The sequence below is a fragment of the Lactuca serriola genome, chromosome 1, assembly GCF_051521515.1.
Source record: "Lactuca serriola cultivar US96UC23 chromosome 1, Lser_US96UC23_V15, whole genome shotgun sequence".
NCBI lineage: Eukaryota > Viridiplantae > Streptophyta > Magnoliopsida > Asterales > Asteraceae > Lactuca > Lactuca serriola.
The window spans coordinates 216,872,631-216,889,973 of NC_136408.1; the positions used below are offsets into that span (position 1 = coordinate 216,872,631).

General features: G+C 35.2%; 1 protein-coding gene across 1 annotated transcript; it reads right to left on the reverse strand.

Moving 5' to 3' along the window:
• Positions 1-9,119: 9,119 nt before the first annotated feature.
• Positions 9,120-9,563, reverse strand: LOC145066002 (uncharacterized). The gene has a single exon (XM_079013146.1). It carries the CDS (start codon positions 9,561-9,563, stop codon positions 9,120-9,122), a length of 444 nt encoding a protein of 147 aa, XP_078869272.1.
• Between the last annotated feature and the right edge of the window lie 7,780 nt (positions 9,564-17,343).

Sequence of the window (17,343 nt, forward strand, 5' to 3'; positions counted from 1 at the left end):
TCATAAACATGATACTAAAGTACTCTCCCATCTTTTCAGATTTGAGAAACTTTTACCTTTCTGCCTAAGTTAATTCTTCTTATTCACTCTGCCAAACATTGGAACCTTTTCCAGTGTCTCAGAATGACACTTAAGCTTGTAAGTATAACCATATTTACTGAGCTTTAGTAAATTATGACGAATAATCTTATCGATCTTTTGTGGTGCACTTGACCAGTGCACAAGAATGTGTACTCGATCCCTTAGTCCTTCACTTGACTCACCTATACATGTGAACAAGGAACTAGTCTTAATTTTCCAAAGAAGAAAAATCTCATTGATCATGCTATACAACTTGCATGATTCCAAGTTTCTATCCAAATGAAACTTGGGTGATGAGAATCTTTCCTTATTTGGTAAATTTAGACACTACCACAAACGAAAGAATCAATTTCATTTTCCAATATTGCTATCAGTGGAATCTTATAAGCAACAATTTTCCACAAACATCATTGTAAGAATACATAAAATAAATAAAATCAAAAATTTTCCTTTTATTTTAAAACTTTGCGGAAAAACTTATCCTTAAAATCCATATGAAAACTTGTTGTTATCTATTCCTAAGCAATATCTCATAACTCCTAAGAAGTAGCTTAAGAATCTGATCTTCAACCTATGCGATAAAAATCCATCTACGCGATCAGGTTCAGCATATTCTTTCTTTAAGTTTCTTCACTTTTCTTTGATTCTTAAAACATCACCATGTGACCCAGTCACATCATGTATCAAGAATCTCAGAATACAAACTTAGCAGAGTTAGCAGTAGACTTTACCTGAAGTAGAGTCAAACTTATTGACTTTAACACCCTTAGGTAAATTGGCTGCTTCGCAACCAATGCCCCTTCCTTTGGCAATTTAACATATGGACGCTTTGGTAATGGAATATGGGACTATCAAAGAACTTAGACTTTCTCTTTACCATTTGGTCAACTGATTTGACTATGGCCGATCCCTTTCCGCTGGGAAGAGAGAGCTTTACTGGATATCCAGTGTCATTATTGTCAATGTTCACAGTTTTTAGGGAGTTGATCTTAGCAAATAGATAAGATCATTAAGGGTCTTGTCATAGTCTGTTTCATAGGAGTCCCAAAGGAACTCACTATGTGACTTAGAAAGTGATTGGATATCCAACTTTCTCAAGACTTTGACACCCAACTCTCCTAGCTTGTCAATATGTGACTACATCTCCAAGATGTGACCACACATAGACCTTTACTTGCCAATAGGGCTTGAGTGACCTTAAAATTTTCAAGAACCTGTGGTTTAGGGAGAATAATTGGAGGAGGTGAAAGAAGTATGATTTCCATGGGACATCATCTTCATTTAGGAAAGCTTGTTTCAAGAGATTTAGGAAGATCACAAATGTCTAAACCAGACATCTTTTTTGGAGATGTTCAAGATAGTTGATTAAAATTCTTTAATATAACACCCAATATGAAATATTAAGGCTAGGACCCAACGCAATACTTTTATAACTTGGAAGAGGGATGCCGTAATCCAAGCTATAAAGTATTTGAAGGTAGGTGAATGACGATTCACCAATTTCCACCAAGATAAATGAAATGTATTATTAGGTTTTAATTGGTTTTGAAACTCTTAGATTCTTTTGAGATTCATTGAACTTTTCAATGGCATGTTTCAATATCGAGTTTGCTCTTCAGGTTTTGTGATTGGGATGCCGAGGATCACAAAACAGGGTGTGAAGTAACCATTCAAATATACTTGGTACCCTTAATATTTACCCCATAATCGATGTGCCGGTTAACCACACACGCTCCACTGATACTATGATAAATATTAAGTTACCCTTTGCCTACCTTGTTAAATACGAGTTAGTGTGCCGGTTAACCACAAACGCTCCACTAACCGACTTAAACAAAGTGCAAAGTGTAATTTCATTGATTAGCACCTTATTCACTTTTTCCTAAGTAACTAAGATTGGGTATTTATAAAAGGTTTAGTTACTTAGTATTTATCATTAATACTTTTAATGAAGGGAGAATTATAATCCTTGTCCTACCCGTTCGGCTAACGACCCTTCACTAGTCAAGGAAGTGGTGGGTGAGAGTGGACACCCATTAAACTGCCATTTTATAGGCAGTAACCTTATACCCCCCTTATAACCGGCTTCGTGAATGAGGCCTACTAACAGTAAGACTGACTTTACTCTTATACATATATATATATATATATATATATATATATATATATATATATATATATATATATTATTAACTTATAATATTATAAAGTATAAGGGTTGAATTTTAACTTTTAAAATTCTAAGGGCTAACTTGGAATTAAAGTATTCATAAGTGAAAACTTTTTCAAATTCCAAAACTTGAGGGCAAGTTTAGAAAATATTCAAAACTAATTAATTCCATAACTTATGTGTTTAAAGAGGTTTTAATTAAAAAACTCTTCAAGTTTCATAACTTGACGACAAGTTATGGAAGACTTTAAATTATTAAAGAATGTAACTTTTCTTTATTTTGTAACTTATGGAATTAATTAAGGTTACACATTTTATTACTTAATGAAGTGACTCTTGAACCTCCATAACTTGAGGACAAGACTCTTCTTTTATTGTAACCATTGCCAACTTTTATGAGCTTTATGAAACTTAAATGTGACTTTTCATATAACTTGAGGACAAGTTACCAAAACACATTTTAGAATCAACTATTAGATTAAAATGGATTGAAAACACATAATCAAATAACTTTTCTATTAATCTAAGCAACTCATAAGAACAAGATAATTCAAATCAAAATTTTTCATGTAATTAGGCTAATCACTAAACTAATACAAAGCATGAATCTATTGACAATTATCTTTCAAATTGGATTAGCATGAACATTACCACATCAAAAACAAGTTTATAAGTCCAAAAACAGCTTAGGGTAATGTTCCTAATCCATTTCTAGCCAAAAAAAACTCGAAAATATGGTGTCTGGGGCTCCTACTCGTTGAGTATATCAACGTACTCGACGAGTAGGATGAGTTTTGGCTTGGACTCGACGAGTTCATCAGTGGACTCGGCGAGTCCAGTACCCAGAAAGCCAAAAAATCAATTTTTTCAGCATTTTTCAGCAATTTGCATCAAGTGTAATTGAAAACAAGCCTAGGCTCTAATACCACTGTCGGGTTTTGAGCATTCTAACACTCATAAGTGTACATGCAACCCTAAATACCTTGGATCTATGTTTTCTCTATTATAAATGCAAATATGAACTTTCCAAGGTATTCATCCTAACTAGCATAATAACATGGATTCAAATTAATATATCAAGTTAGAATTACATACCTCTTTGATGTAGATTGTCCTCATGAAGCTTGAGTGCCTAGTGCCCCAAGTGTGACACCTTAAATGGTTCACACAACACCAAATACACTTGGAGTAACTTGAGAGAACATAAACACTTCATGAAATCGGCTATCCCTTCATTCTCACTCATAGTGCCCGATTTCTTGAGCAATGGGATTCTTTTATATGGTGACTATTAGGGTTACACCATGTAACTCATAACTTTACCCATTCCTTATGCTCCAAGGATTTTAACCTCCATGGAGTATCCATGGTTCACCCCATGGACTTAGTCCAACATAAGGAATCTTGGATCACAAGCCCACATATATAAGAATGAATGATTTACACAATCAACCCATATATTTACTTAGTCTCCTTTTGATCACTTAATTAATTCCAAATTAATTATTGATCAATACTAATTAAATAACCTTATTAATATATTAGAACTTATAATATATTAACAAACCCTAAGTGTTATTTCTCTCATTATAGTCTATCCAAATGCATGATGCCATGCAACCCAAATGGACCATGCCGGGTTGGGTCAAGTCTTACCAATTATAGTTATGGACTTAGACATTAATCCAACACGTACATCCTCTACGTTGGGTGTACGCTATGAAGCTCCGCGTTCACTCTCCTTCATACGTTGGGTGTAACCCAGCTTATGTTGGGCGTACCCAGCCAAACACGTGCATGCATACTTAGCATACATGGGACCTCTTTGACAACTTTTTCCCTTATGGACCATTGATGCCAATAAATTCAAATTACAATATCTCCTTTATCCTAAGTCCGTTCTCGACAAACTTTATATCCACATAAAGGTGGCGCGAAGCCCTACGCTTCTAGCAACACACCCCGGTCTGAAACCTTCTCGAATGAAACTCATTTCCCATAAAATACCGAAATGCCCTTACTCTTGATCTCGGGAATCCATAAATAAATACTTTTAGAATGGGGCGTTACAGAAACAGGTGGAAGGCACGGGTCAGATTCTTATTGGACCGAGCCTTCGGTGTGAAGAGGGTGCGACACGGGTCGGAAACGGGCCACATGCATGCGAGGGTGACGTGGCCGAACCCTAGCCATACGAAATTCCTTGGTTTTAGTGATTTTCTTGAATTTTGTGCCACAAACTTCAAAAATCTATAACTTTCACATACGAGCTCTGTTTTTGACGTTCTTTATACGCACACATAGGAGAAATTATGCTCTACAACTTCTGTTTAGACTCCGTCGGCTAATTTGGAATTTATTTTTAGTATTATTATTTTTAACAGACAAGGACAGGAAAATTCGTTAAAAATTCATAACTTCTTCATCTGACATCCGTTTTCGTCTGTCTTTTTACCGTAGTACTACTACTTATGAGACCTTCGATTCTCGTTTAAGTTGTGTCATCTAAAAATCACTCGAACTTTATATCGAGTTTTTAGTTGTCTACTGCTATTCTAAAACTTAGAAAAATCAAAATTCCTCATACGAAGTCAGATTTGGACATTCTTTTTATGAAAATTATTGGTTTAACGAATATTACGACTTTAGTTTAGATCACTAAGGCTAAAAAGTACTTTATCGAAAACTCACTGTTTTTATGCTAAATAGTGTTTGTCGGTTATTTCGCGGATATTTCGATGAGGTTTTCGCTTAAATGTTTCTAAGGAGATTATTTACAACTTTCAATAATAAAATTATAGTTATTTCGAATTTTATATTTTCGTGAAATGTCAATATTTGACATTCGATTGGAATCTCATAAGACTTCCAAAATTTTCCGAGTGATTCTAAACATAGTTTTACTTCATTTCTAGTAAAAACTATCTGTTAGAACTCAATACTCAAATTTCATATAATATTTTATAATATTATTCATTATAAAACATGATTACTGAACGTGTATGTTTCAAATATCTCCTCCTTTTGGGTCTCAATGGTGTTTCCACTTGACAAGCACCAACTCCACTTCTTTATTACGTAGATTAGTCGTTCTTTCTTTTACGATCTCTTCAGGCTCTTCTACGTATGTTAATTTATTATCTAGTTTCACCTTGGATAACGGAACCGCTTCATCATATATGCTTAAACATTTACGCAGATAACTCACATGAAACACATCATGAATACCCGCCAAATCTTCCGGCAATTCCAAGCGATATACTTTCTTACCAATTCTCTGGATGGTTTTGAAAGGACCAACAAATCTAGGACTTACTTTTCCTTTCTTCCCGAATCACATAATGCCTTTCCACGGGGATACCTTCAGCATTACGAAATCACCCACCTGTAATTCTATGGGTCGTCTCCTCTTTTCTACATAGGACTTAAGTCGATCCTAGGCCGCTTTCATTCTTTCTCGTACAATTTAAATCTTGTTTGTGGTGTCTTGAATCATCTCAAGGCCTCCAAGGATTTTATGTCCTATATCACTCCAACATAATGGAGTACAATATTTATGACCATATAGTGCTTCATATGGTGGCATTTTGATAGAAGTGTGGTAATTGTTATTATATGAAAATTCGACAAGAGGTAAGTACTTGTCCTAGTTACCACCGAATTCCAAGACACATGCACAAAGCATATCTTCTACTATTTGGATTGTTCTTTCTGTCTGACCATCTATTTGGGGATGATAATCCGTACTAAGAGCAATTCGAGATCCAAATTCACATTGCATACTCGTCCAAAAGTGAGAAGTGAAGAGAGTATCACGATCAGAAATGATCTTTACTGGCACACCATGTCTTGCAATAATTTCATCCAAGTATACTTGTGCGTATTTCTCCATTGGAGCCATTTCACGCATGGCGAGAAAATGTGCACTCTTAGTTAGGCGGTCGACAATTACCCAAATGCTATCATGCTGTCTAGCAGTCTTTGGCAATTTAGTAATCAAATCCATGGACAGATCTTCCCATTTCGAAATAGGAACACTAAGACTTTCTGGAGTTCCGTAAGGTTTTGGTGCTCTGCTTTGACTTGTAAGCATACTAGACATTCCTGCACATATCTTCCAATCTCTATCTTTAATCTAGGCCACCAATAATCAGCTCTTACATCATAGTACTTTTTACTTGTACCAGGATGTATTGACAGTTTAAACTTATGGGCTTCATCTAAAATCTTCTTTCTTAATCCACCAATCCTTGGAATCCATAGTCGATTCTTGAATACCTTAAATCATCGTGGATCATTAAGTAAAACATCAGTATAATGTACCATCCCTTCTTTCATCACATTTTCTGGATTTAGGGCTTCTACTTGCCATTTCTCTAGTTCATCTAGAATAGTGAACTTTACTGTAGTGTGAGTAATAGTGTAAACACATACTAATACGATAAACCTTTCTGCTAAGTGCATCGGCAACTACATTGGCCTTTCCAAGATGGTACAGGATTTCATAGTCATAATCACTGATCAGCTCCATTGCTCTTTGTTTTCTCATATTCAGAGTTTGCTGACTGAATATATACTTGAGACTCTTGTGGTCGGTAAATAATTGGCATTTTGTACCAAAAGATAAGGCCTCCAAAGTTTTAGGGAAAAAACCACTGCAGCGAGTTCGAGGTCATGGGTGGGATAATTCTTTTCATTCTCTTTCAGTTGTCTTGAGGCATAGGCTATCACTTTACCACGTTGCATCAACACACAACCGAGTCCTAATCTTGAAGCATCGCTATACACAGAAAAGTCATTATCACCTTCTGGAAGTGATACGATTGGAGCATGAGTCAAAAGATCTTCTAGAGTTGAGAAAGCTTTTTCATGGGCTTCACCCCATTCGAGCTTCACTTCATTTCGTGTAAGACTCGTGAAAGATACAACTATACGAGAAAAGTCTTTAATGAATCTTCGGTAATATCCTGCGAGACCCAAGAAAATGCAAATTTTGGAAGCATTACGGGGCACTTCCCAATTCTGAATGGCTTCGATTTTGGTAGGATCTACGTATACACCATCACCAGAAATCACATGGCCGAGAAACTGAACTCGGCAAAGCTAAAATTCACATTTCAAGAATTTAGCATATAGTTTCTCCTTTCGAAGAAGTTCTAATACCTTACGAATATGAATGGCATGATCAGATTCAGACTTGGAATAAATTAGAATATCATCAATGAATATGATGACAAATTTATCGAGCATTGGACGACACACACAATTCATCATATCCATGAATACAACAGGAGCATTTTTCAAACCGAACGACATGAAAAGGAATTCATAATGCCCATATCGAGTACGAAAAGCAGTCTTCGGTATATCCTGCTCGTGTACTTTCAACCGATGTTAGCCAAATCTCAAATCAATCTCCGAGAAGTAGCTAACACCTTGAAGTTGATCAAACAAATCGTCAATGCGAGGTAGTGGATACTTGTTCTTGATAGTCACCTTATTTAGTTCATGGTAATCAATACACATTCGCATCGATTCGTCCTTCTTCTTGAAAAACAATACTAGAGCACCCCAAGCAGAGGTACTTGGTCGAATAAAGCCTTTGTCAAGTAATTCATGTAGTTGAATCATCATTTCTTTCATTTCAGCTGGCGCAAGACGATAAGGAGTCTTTGCAATCGGAGTAGCACTAGGCATAAGGTCAATTCCGAATTCTACTTTCCTATCCGGAGGAAGTCCAGGCAAATCATCGAGGAAAACATCAGGATATTCATTAACAACAGGAACATCATTTACCGTTTTCTTCTCCTCTTTTGAGACATCAACTGTGTAGGCTAGATAGATAGAACACCCCTTTGATATTAATTTACAAGCTTTGAGGAAAGAGATTATTTTAAGATTCTTTGTTCATCGTAGACATAAATAGGATTCTCCCCTTCAATGGGAATACGTACTATCTTTTCATAGCACAAGAGTTATGTGCGACTCTTTGACAACCAATCCATGCCGAGAATAATATCAATGTTGGGCAAGGAGATAGGAATCAGATTAGCAAGGAAATTATAGTCTTTAATTTCTTTGACACAATGCCTATAGACTTTATCAATAAGTAATGATATACTTCCCGCAGTATCTACATGAAATGGTTGCGTGGGTGCATAGCAAGTAATTTGAAAGGAATGCGCAAATTCATGAGACACAAAAGAATCTGAGACACCAAAATCAAAGAAAATGTGAGCAATTCTAGAGTTGACAAGAAATGTACCCGTCACAACATTCGGGTCCTCGCGTGCCTCATATATGGTAATCTAGAATACATGACCCTTAGCCTTTGGCACCTCCTCCAATTTAGTTGGAGTACCCTTTGATTGCTGAACAGGAGCTTGACTTCACGCCGATTGTTGTACAGAAGCATGACTTCCCGTCATTTGACTAGTAAGATTTGGGCAAAAACGCTTACTGTGTCCAGCAACACCACAAGCAAAGCATGTAACATTCTTCATTAGACAAACATACTTCATGTGGCGTACTTCTCCACATCCATAACATACCACTGATCCTTTTACTAATATGCATTTTCCCGGATGATTCTTTCTACAATTTCGACACGATGGCGATTAGAGAGAAAAACATTGCGACTTATGCGACCACGAGGGGCATTTTGAGTTTGCACTTGTTTACCAGGTTCAGCTCAAATAGATTGGACTAGTCGAATAGAGGAAACAGGAGCAGTTCAATCAATACATGGATGCTTCAGAATAGAAAGAGTGGCACCACGTATTTCTAATTCGTGCTCTCGCTTTCGAGCGTACTCAACAACTTTTTCAAATGACAGAACATCCCGTTTAGTCACTAAATCGCGGATTTCCTACCGTAGTCCATCCAGAAATAACTGAATTTTATTGTCTTCAGTTGGAATATATTTTGTAGCAAACTGTGCTTTTTGATTGAATTGAGTTTCATAATCAATCACAGTCATTCCTCCTTGTTTAAGCTCAAGGAATTCTTTCTCTAATCTTCTCCTCATGTCCAGAGGAAAATACTTCCCTAGCAAACGAGTTTTGAGCATTTCCCAGGATAAATTCTCCAGGTCAAACCCATTGAGAGCCTCATATGTTACTTCCCACCAAACCAAGGCTTCTCCGACGAGCATAGCAGAACCATAATTAGCCTTATCTTCATTATCCAAATGAGAGATATGAAATACTTTTTCTATGTTTAGAATCCAAGTTAGAACAAGTATGGGATTAAGGACTCCAGAAAACTCTGTAGCACCACTACTCTTGAAGGTTTTGAATGAAGGATGCCTCATCTCTTCTTTTGAAGATTCTTCGATGACTTTCTCTATACCTTTATCACCATTATTTTTGTGTTCTTCGAGAGTCTGTCGAATAACACCAGCAAGTTTACCCAAGAGTCGCTCCTCGTGAGGAGATGCTGGAGTATTTACTTCATCGGGTTGAGGATCTCCACCCACTTCTGGTGTATGGCTACTCACCTATTCAGCCATTGCTCTGCAATTTGGAGTAACGTTATATTTTAGAATATTAGGGTTTATGATTACCTAATACTCTACTTAATTCTTTCCTAAGGCTTGTATCCATGTAATTATAATGAATCCGTTCATATATTGAACTTCTGGCGGTTTAATTCTAAATACCAATCCGTGGAATGTAGTTCACTTAAACTACTACTCTGATACCATGACTGAGAGACCCAAACTTTCATACTAAAAACATTATTACTCCAAAACATGCTACATGCATATTCATAAATAATATTTTACATTGATAATTTGGTTACATAAGACTGGATACAGACCGACTATTAAAAAGTGTTATATATTACATAACTTCCCAGGATACTATAATTTATACATACATGAGTACTAAATACAAAAGTAAAAGTTTTAAACTATTTAAAATCTTGTATTAGTATATGACTATACTAGATCCTTATTACCTACAATAGTAAAGCATTGAGAGGCATAAGCGATAACGCTAAGTGAGTTCAATACTAGATACAATATAACGTTATGCCATATATATACTTCAATATGGCAGAAGCAAAGAGGAACAAGGAACAAAAAAGGCATATGTGAATCATGTGACAAGCTTTCCATATCAATCAATGATTTGATTCAAAGATATACAATCAATGAGACATAACAATGTCAATACTTGATATATATCAATAAAGCTTCAACACAAATGACACAGAAGATATACACTTTCTGATTAAACATTTTGGTAGCTTTTAGGCTTTTAGCCCTATCTAACCTTCTGCTAATGCCATAGAGGTAGAATTCATTCTCTTACGAGGCATGCTCTACACGACCAGATGCAACATACCAATACCATCGTGAATCTAAGTCCTTTCACTGATCACATGGTCAGAGGTACAACTTTGCTACCATAATAGCATAAAATAATAACACGGAAAAGCACATAGCATATATAACAAATAACATACAATTATTCTTATATATTGAACTCACTGTGAAATAATTGGAGGTTAAAATAGTAATTTGGGCAGCACTTCGTTACTATAATTAGCTTTGTTTCATGAAAATATGAGCTTTCTTGAAAACCGGGCCTTACGAGGGTTGAGCTTCAAACCGAAAAGATAAATTTCTCAGGCTCTTCGGGCACTTCAGAACGTGTTTCGGGTGTTGGGTATGATCCCGAGGCTTCGGGGGAAGTTGGAATGGTAAAAATATGAATTTAGGGGTGAAAGATGAGAATTTTCCAAAATTACCCAAGAGGTCTTGCACCTCCTATATATAGGTGCGACCCTAAGATACGGAGGAAGGAGAAGCAAGCATGTGGCTCACATGCGAGGGAGGCAGGTGGCGAGCATGCGGAGGGATAGGTGGCGAGGCCGAGACCGAGACAGGTGGACGGCACGCGTCGTATTCTTATTGGACGAAGCCTTCGATGTGAGTAGGGTGCGACACGGGTCGGGCACGGGGCACCTGCATGCGAGGGTAACGTGGCCAAACCCTAGCCATGCGAAATTCCTCGGTTTTAGTGATTTTCTCGAATTTTGTGTCCCAAACTTCCAAAATCCATAACTTTCGCATACAAGCTCCGTTTTCGACGTTCTTTATATGCACATGTAGGTGAAAGTATGCTCTATAACTTTCATTTTGACTCTGTCGGCTAATTTTGAATTTATTTTTAATATTATTGTTTTTAACAGACAGGGACAGGAAAATCCATTAAAAATTCACAACTTATTCATCTAACGTCCGTTTTCATCTGTCTGTTTACCGCTGTACTACTATTGACGAGACCTTCGATTCTCGTTTAGATTGTGTCGGATAAAAATCACTCGATCTTTATTTCGAGTTTTTAGTTGCCTACTACTATTCCGAAACTTAGAAAAATCATAACTTCCTCATAGCAAGTCAGATTTGGACGTTCTTTTTCTGAAAATTATCGGTTTAACGAATACTATGACTTTCGTTTAGATCACTAAGGCTAAAAAGTAGTTTATCGAAAACTCACTTTTTTTATGCTAAATAATGTTTGTCTGTTTTGTCGCGGATCTTCGTTTGGTCATAACTTCTTCGTTATAACTCGGATTTCGATGAGGTTTTCGCCTAAATGTTTCTAACGAGATTCTTTACAACTTTCAATAATACAATTATACTTATTTCAAATTTTATATTTTCGTGTAATTTCAATATTTGACATTTGATTGGAATCTCATAAGACTTCCAATATTTTCCGAGTGATTCTAAACATAGTTTTACTTCATTTCTAGTAAAAACTATCTGTTAGAACTCAATACTCAAATTTCATATAATATTTCATAATATTATTCATTATAAAACACGATAACTGAACATGTATGTTACAATTTATTTTATATGTAACATGATGAAGATGGAGGCAATTGTTGAAGATTAAGAGGATGCCCACGGTTTTTTAGAATTTTTATATAGGTTCATAATTTTTATAAAAACTTTATAAAATTGCAACAATGTAGATTGTCAATACAAGTGGGAGCTTCAACTCAACAGGAAGAACAACTTGAAGATTTTGGTCCACTTGGTCCCGTATGAAAGTACTTGAAACTTTTATGTTGGGTCATAAAAGTGTCACTAGAACTTGGCTTGTTTTACACTATAGTGCATGCTAGTGTTATTTATTTTTATGCAAATATTTTGTGTGGTTGATAAATTACATTTTCACAAACTCTAACTATTTTTTGGACAAAATAAACATCACATAGAGATTGGTTTTCAATTTTCAAAATAAGAACATTAGATGATTCAAATTATAACTTTAAAATAAAAACCGGTTTTATTAAAACATTAATAATGACAAATTTTGAACTTGTAAAACTATAAGTCTAAAATGGTGATTTTATAACTTATTTAAAATCCAACATATTAATAATAAAAGGAAGTTTTATTAAGTAATAAATAATGTTATATATGCCTTAAACTCAAATTTAATATTGATTATTATCATTAAAATTGAACTGTGTCAAAATATAAAATTTGATTTTATATTTGAACCATAAATGTGATTTTTTGGAAAATAGATACCATGATTAATTTGATGCATGCAATTTTCATGATATCATATGGGTATCTCACTAGTACATACAAGAGATATGCAAGGATAAAAGAATCACCTTGTATGATATAAGAGGCCCATGTTTTATGGACTGAACATCTTTAAGCCCAAGAAATCCAATAATGCCCACGTTGATGGATCTTGTTTCTTTTATAGAGAAAATGGACACTGGAAGATGATCTGCTCCATTTATCTAAAAAGAAAGTCTTGGAGAGACTTGTACTTCAAGTATCTACTAGATAAAACTCATACTTTTCATATAACACTTAGGTACTTGGTACTTTAATGTTAATCTAATATTTATAAATAGCTTGTAGATATTTACAGAAGAGTAACCAGCTGATCACAATCAAGTTCAAACTACACTCTCGGAGTTTAGTATATTAATTATGCTAGGAACATAATGTAGTTGTAATATAAAACAATTTTTGTTTTGGAAGAATATATGTTTTAAATTTAGTTTGTCTTAATATATGTCTCAATTTAATTTATGAGTGATTGACTATTTACTTAAATTGTTTTTCATAATGATCACCATTTTATTCGGAAATGATTAAAATTCTTTTTATGAGACTAAATCTCTTAATAAGAATTATAATGTAAATGTAAATGTTTTATAAATAACAAGTTATATATGCAAAGTACTTTTCATTTAAACTTGTTTTAAATCAAACTCATCTTTGAAATTGTTATCCTTATTATATAAACGACATTCACATATTCCAACTTCAAGAAAGGGATCTTTGAAGTCAAATACTGTATTTAATTTGACATATGTGAATCTTATTTATATATAAAAGATTCCTAATGATATTTTCACTAAGTAGTAAAGAAAATAAATTATTAAGGAACTATACACTCTGATATATAACTTCATTTCTAATGAATGTCTAAGATTAAGCATAAGAGACAAAATCAACTTTATTAACAACTATAGTAGCTATAATTATATTTTAGAGGTTAAAACATTATTGCGAAAATTTTGTTTAAGTTTTCAAATATAAAGTTGAGATACAAACCGCTAACAACTATCTAAGGACTTAATGATAATAAATGATGAATTAAATCTTACTTGGTATGATTTACTATTGAATCTAAATGCCCAAGAATCATTATTGAGTGAGTGACATTGCTAATAATATACGATCCTATAGGGTCACACCTTTATCAAGTTGACATATTTTGTATATTTAATATAAATATTATTATTAATAAATAATATCAATTCTTGTATTCTAATTAGGGAATAATTATTGTTTTATGAAAATAATAATTATAAGAGAGTATTAACAGTTATTATTTCATATGGTATGAATTACTAAATAATACACATGTAAGTCCCCAATCAGCTTGGGTATCAATCAGATCCGTTTGATGATGCAGAATCCCAATCAAACAGATGATGCCAGATCAAAATATAAGAGAAGAAGAAGAATACTAACTTGAATCCATGATGTATTGAAGATATGAATGATGATCCTTATATAAGATTCTCTCTCACACACTATTAATTCTTCTCTCTAGTTTCTCTCTCTTGAACATGCTCCTCCTTCTCTCTCTTCTAGCCTTACACTCCTCTACTCATTACATTTATTTATATGGACTTCCATCCATACACATGTGTACAGCCACACACTCTGTGTACGGCCGTACACATGTGTACAACCGCACACTCTATGTACGGCCGTACACATGGTGTGCGGCTGTACACAGCCACAAAATTACGGAAAAGTATATTTTCCTAGAAAAGCAAAGTATAAACCATATTTTTGACCCAACAATCTCCCCCTTGGTTTATAGCTTTCTTTAATAATTGACCCAACAAGCTCCCCTAAAAAGTAGTTGACTTTTCTTGTCAATCTTCATTGGGAGCTTGTCTTTAGCAATTATCTTTGATATCTGCATAGATTCAAGATGAACATATGAATCTGCAATGAATGACTTCATATCGAGCGGTTGGGCATTTCTTCAAGATTTGACTCTGAACGCATATTGGGTGAGGAGGGTTGATGTATTGATTCTTGAAAGATAACGATTTTAGCTTGAAAATCTTCAGAGAGAACATCATAGAGAACTAATCTTCTGGATCACTTCAGCAGGTTCAAGATAGCAGCAAATTGATTGAGGAGGCTTCAATGCAATCTGTCACATAATCTTCAAGAACAACTTCACCTAGCTTCTGGGGTTGAAGGATTGAATGTTTAAAGAATAATCTTCATTTCTTGCTCCTTCGAATGAAAATTCTTTTATGCTCACGGATGAAGCTTCGGCTCAGAAATCTCGATATAGACTCCATGAGTCTCATCTACATCTAAATTCATTTTTCAAGACAAAACAAAACTAAAAGAAAACTTTATCACACAATATTTTTGGGTTTTTCATATTTTCTTAAGAAAAATAAAACAAAAATAACACTATATTTTTTTATTTTTAATTTTTTGATTTTTGAATTTTTCTGATTTTTGTTTGATTTTTGATTTTTTTTTAATTCTCCGCCTAAATTTGTGCATAGAGGAAAACTATGAACAAATTTAACAAAAACAAAAATATTTGGGATTAAAGTTGTGAGACAGCCTGAACTTGTTTATCAGAACCTTCACCTTTATGAATAGATCTGGTCAATTGTCGGTATTATGCTCTACTTAAACACAAAGGATATAGACAAACTTTTCCAAATATACAATTTAGCTGACGACGACCACAGGTATTGTTGTCCACTTAAATTAAGCAGCGGGATCTACAGACAACCTCTAAATGGTTCAATTTTAGTTGCACTAGAACGTTTTCCCCACTTCCGGATATACCCTGGTTATCAAGAACTTCAAAAGAACTCCTTACTTTAGGTGAGTAAACAATTATTAAGGAGGAAGTCGGATTTAGAGATAGATGCATATGTTGTGTCCCAAGTCGGATCTCTTTCAATCATGTAGAGGGGACAACATATGGCTAACTAGGATAGAAGGATTGAGAGGTAGAATGTTGTGTATGCTGTGTTCCAGGTCGGATATGTTTAATCAGGTAGAGGAGACATCATACGACTAACAGATAGAAAGAATTTCATAGATAAGGAGGTGCGTAGAATTAGAGTTGCATATGTTGCATTCCAGGTCGGATCTCTTCCAATCACACAGAGGACGCAACATATGGCTGACAGATAGAAAGCAAGAAAATAATTTCCTACAGACCTACCTTATCAGAACCCCCCAGTCACCCTATCAGAACCAGAATTAAGGACATAAGTCCGTGCATCAAGGAAAAGTTTAAACACTGTTCTAGATGCGTATTAATTTAGTGTATCCCGTGGGTTCGCGTGTTTATCTCACTTCTCAATCTACCCGAGCGTCATATGGCCAGTCCAAACAATCCTATCTAAATCCACAATGTCAAATCCTTCGTGCCTACCAGCACATTGAACACAGAGTCTAGACAATTCAGATTCAGTCTCTTACACATGTTTTTGACTGTCCGTTATCACTTTCTTGATATCACTTCCCAATAATAACTACTAACGAAAAACTATTAAGAAAATGAAAAATTGTCTTTGAAAAGAATTAGTTTAAGATAAACTCAGGAGTATAGAGAGAAAAACACAAACCGTAATTCATCGATTGAATTTTCATCTAGAAGGTCTAAGAACAGCACGCATAATCTCAGAACAGATCCGAAAATTCATGTCGTTAAGCACAAACCCCATGTGATCCTCTCCTTCCTTCCTTTCTCTCAAAGGACACATACTCTCAAACAAAATTTTGAGTGTTGTACAGTTGAGAGATGTCCCTTATCATGTGCCTGGAACAGCCACTACCAACAAACCGAAGTCTGATGATATGCCTCCATAGCTACTCCGACACAGAGCGGGATCAGTTGGTCTTTGGAACCCAGTCCATTTTGAAACTGGGTTGACCTTTTTCATCCTTGCACGATACTCTCTCCCATGACATATCCTGTTTATCATAAACAGAAGATGAAGAAATATTAGAATCATTAGAAGATTTGGGAGAGTAAGCCTTTGGAACCCATTTGTAAGTGGGTTTAACCCATTTCTTTTTCGATCTGATGGGTGGCTCAGTACTTGCTTTTGATCTTGATGTCGACCGTTGAGATGACTTTGACCTAACCGGTGTTTGTTTCACTGGAGCATCTCTTGGATTGGGCTTCTTGGCCGATATTCCCTTCTTTCCCTTGGGATTCAGATTCTTGGCCTTGTGGGTTTGATTCTTGTCCTTTTACGCTTTCCAGTCTCCATTATATGAACGTGACCTTGAGGGGTTTCTTTTGGAGTATCTCCCTCTTGGCGCGTTCTGCCACCCTTGTGCATAGTAGGGAACGTATGCACGATTTAGACAATTTCTGGCAATGTGTCCAGGTGTTCCACAGTGAAAACATGTCTTTTTATTCACTTTGAAGTTGTTTCTTCCTGCCCCCGGTAGCGTGTCCTTGCCTCGTTTTTGATTTTTCCCACAAGCACAATTACAATAGACACTTTGTTTCAATGGAATTGGT

Coding starts and splice junctions, on each gene's coding strand:
- LOC145066002 (XM_079013146.1), bottom strand. CDS start 9,563: ATGAGGCATCCTTCATTCAAAACCTTCAAGAGTAGTGGTGCTACAGAG.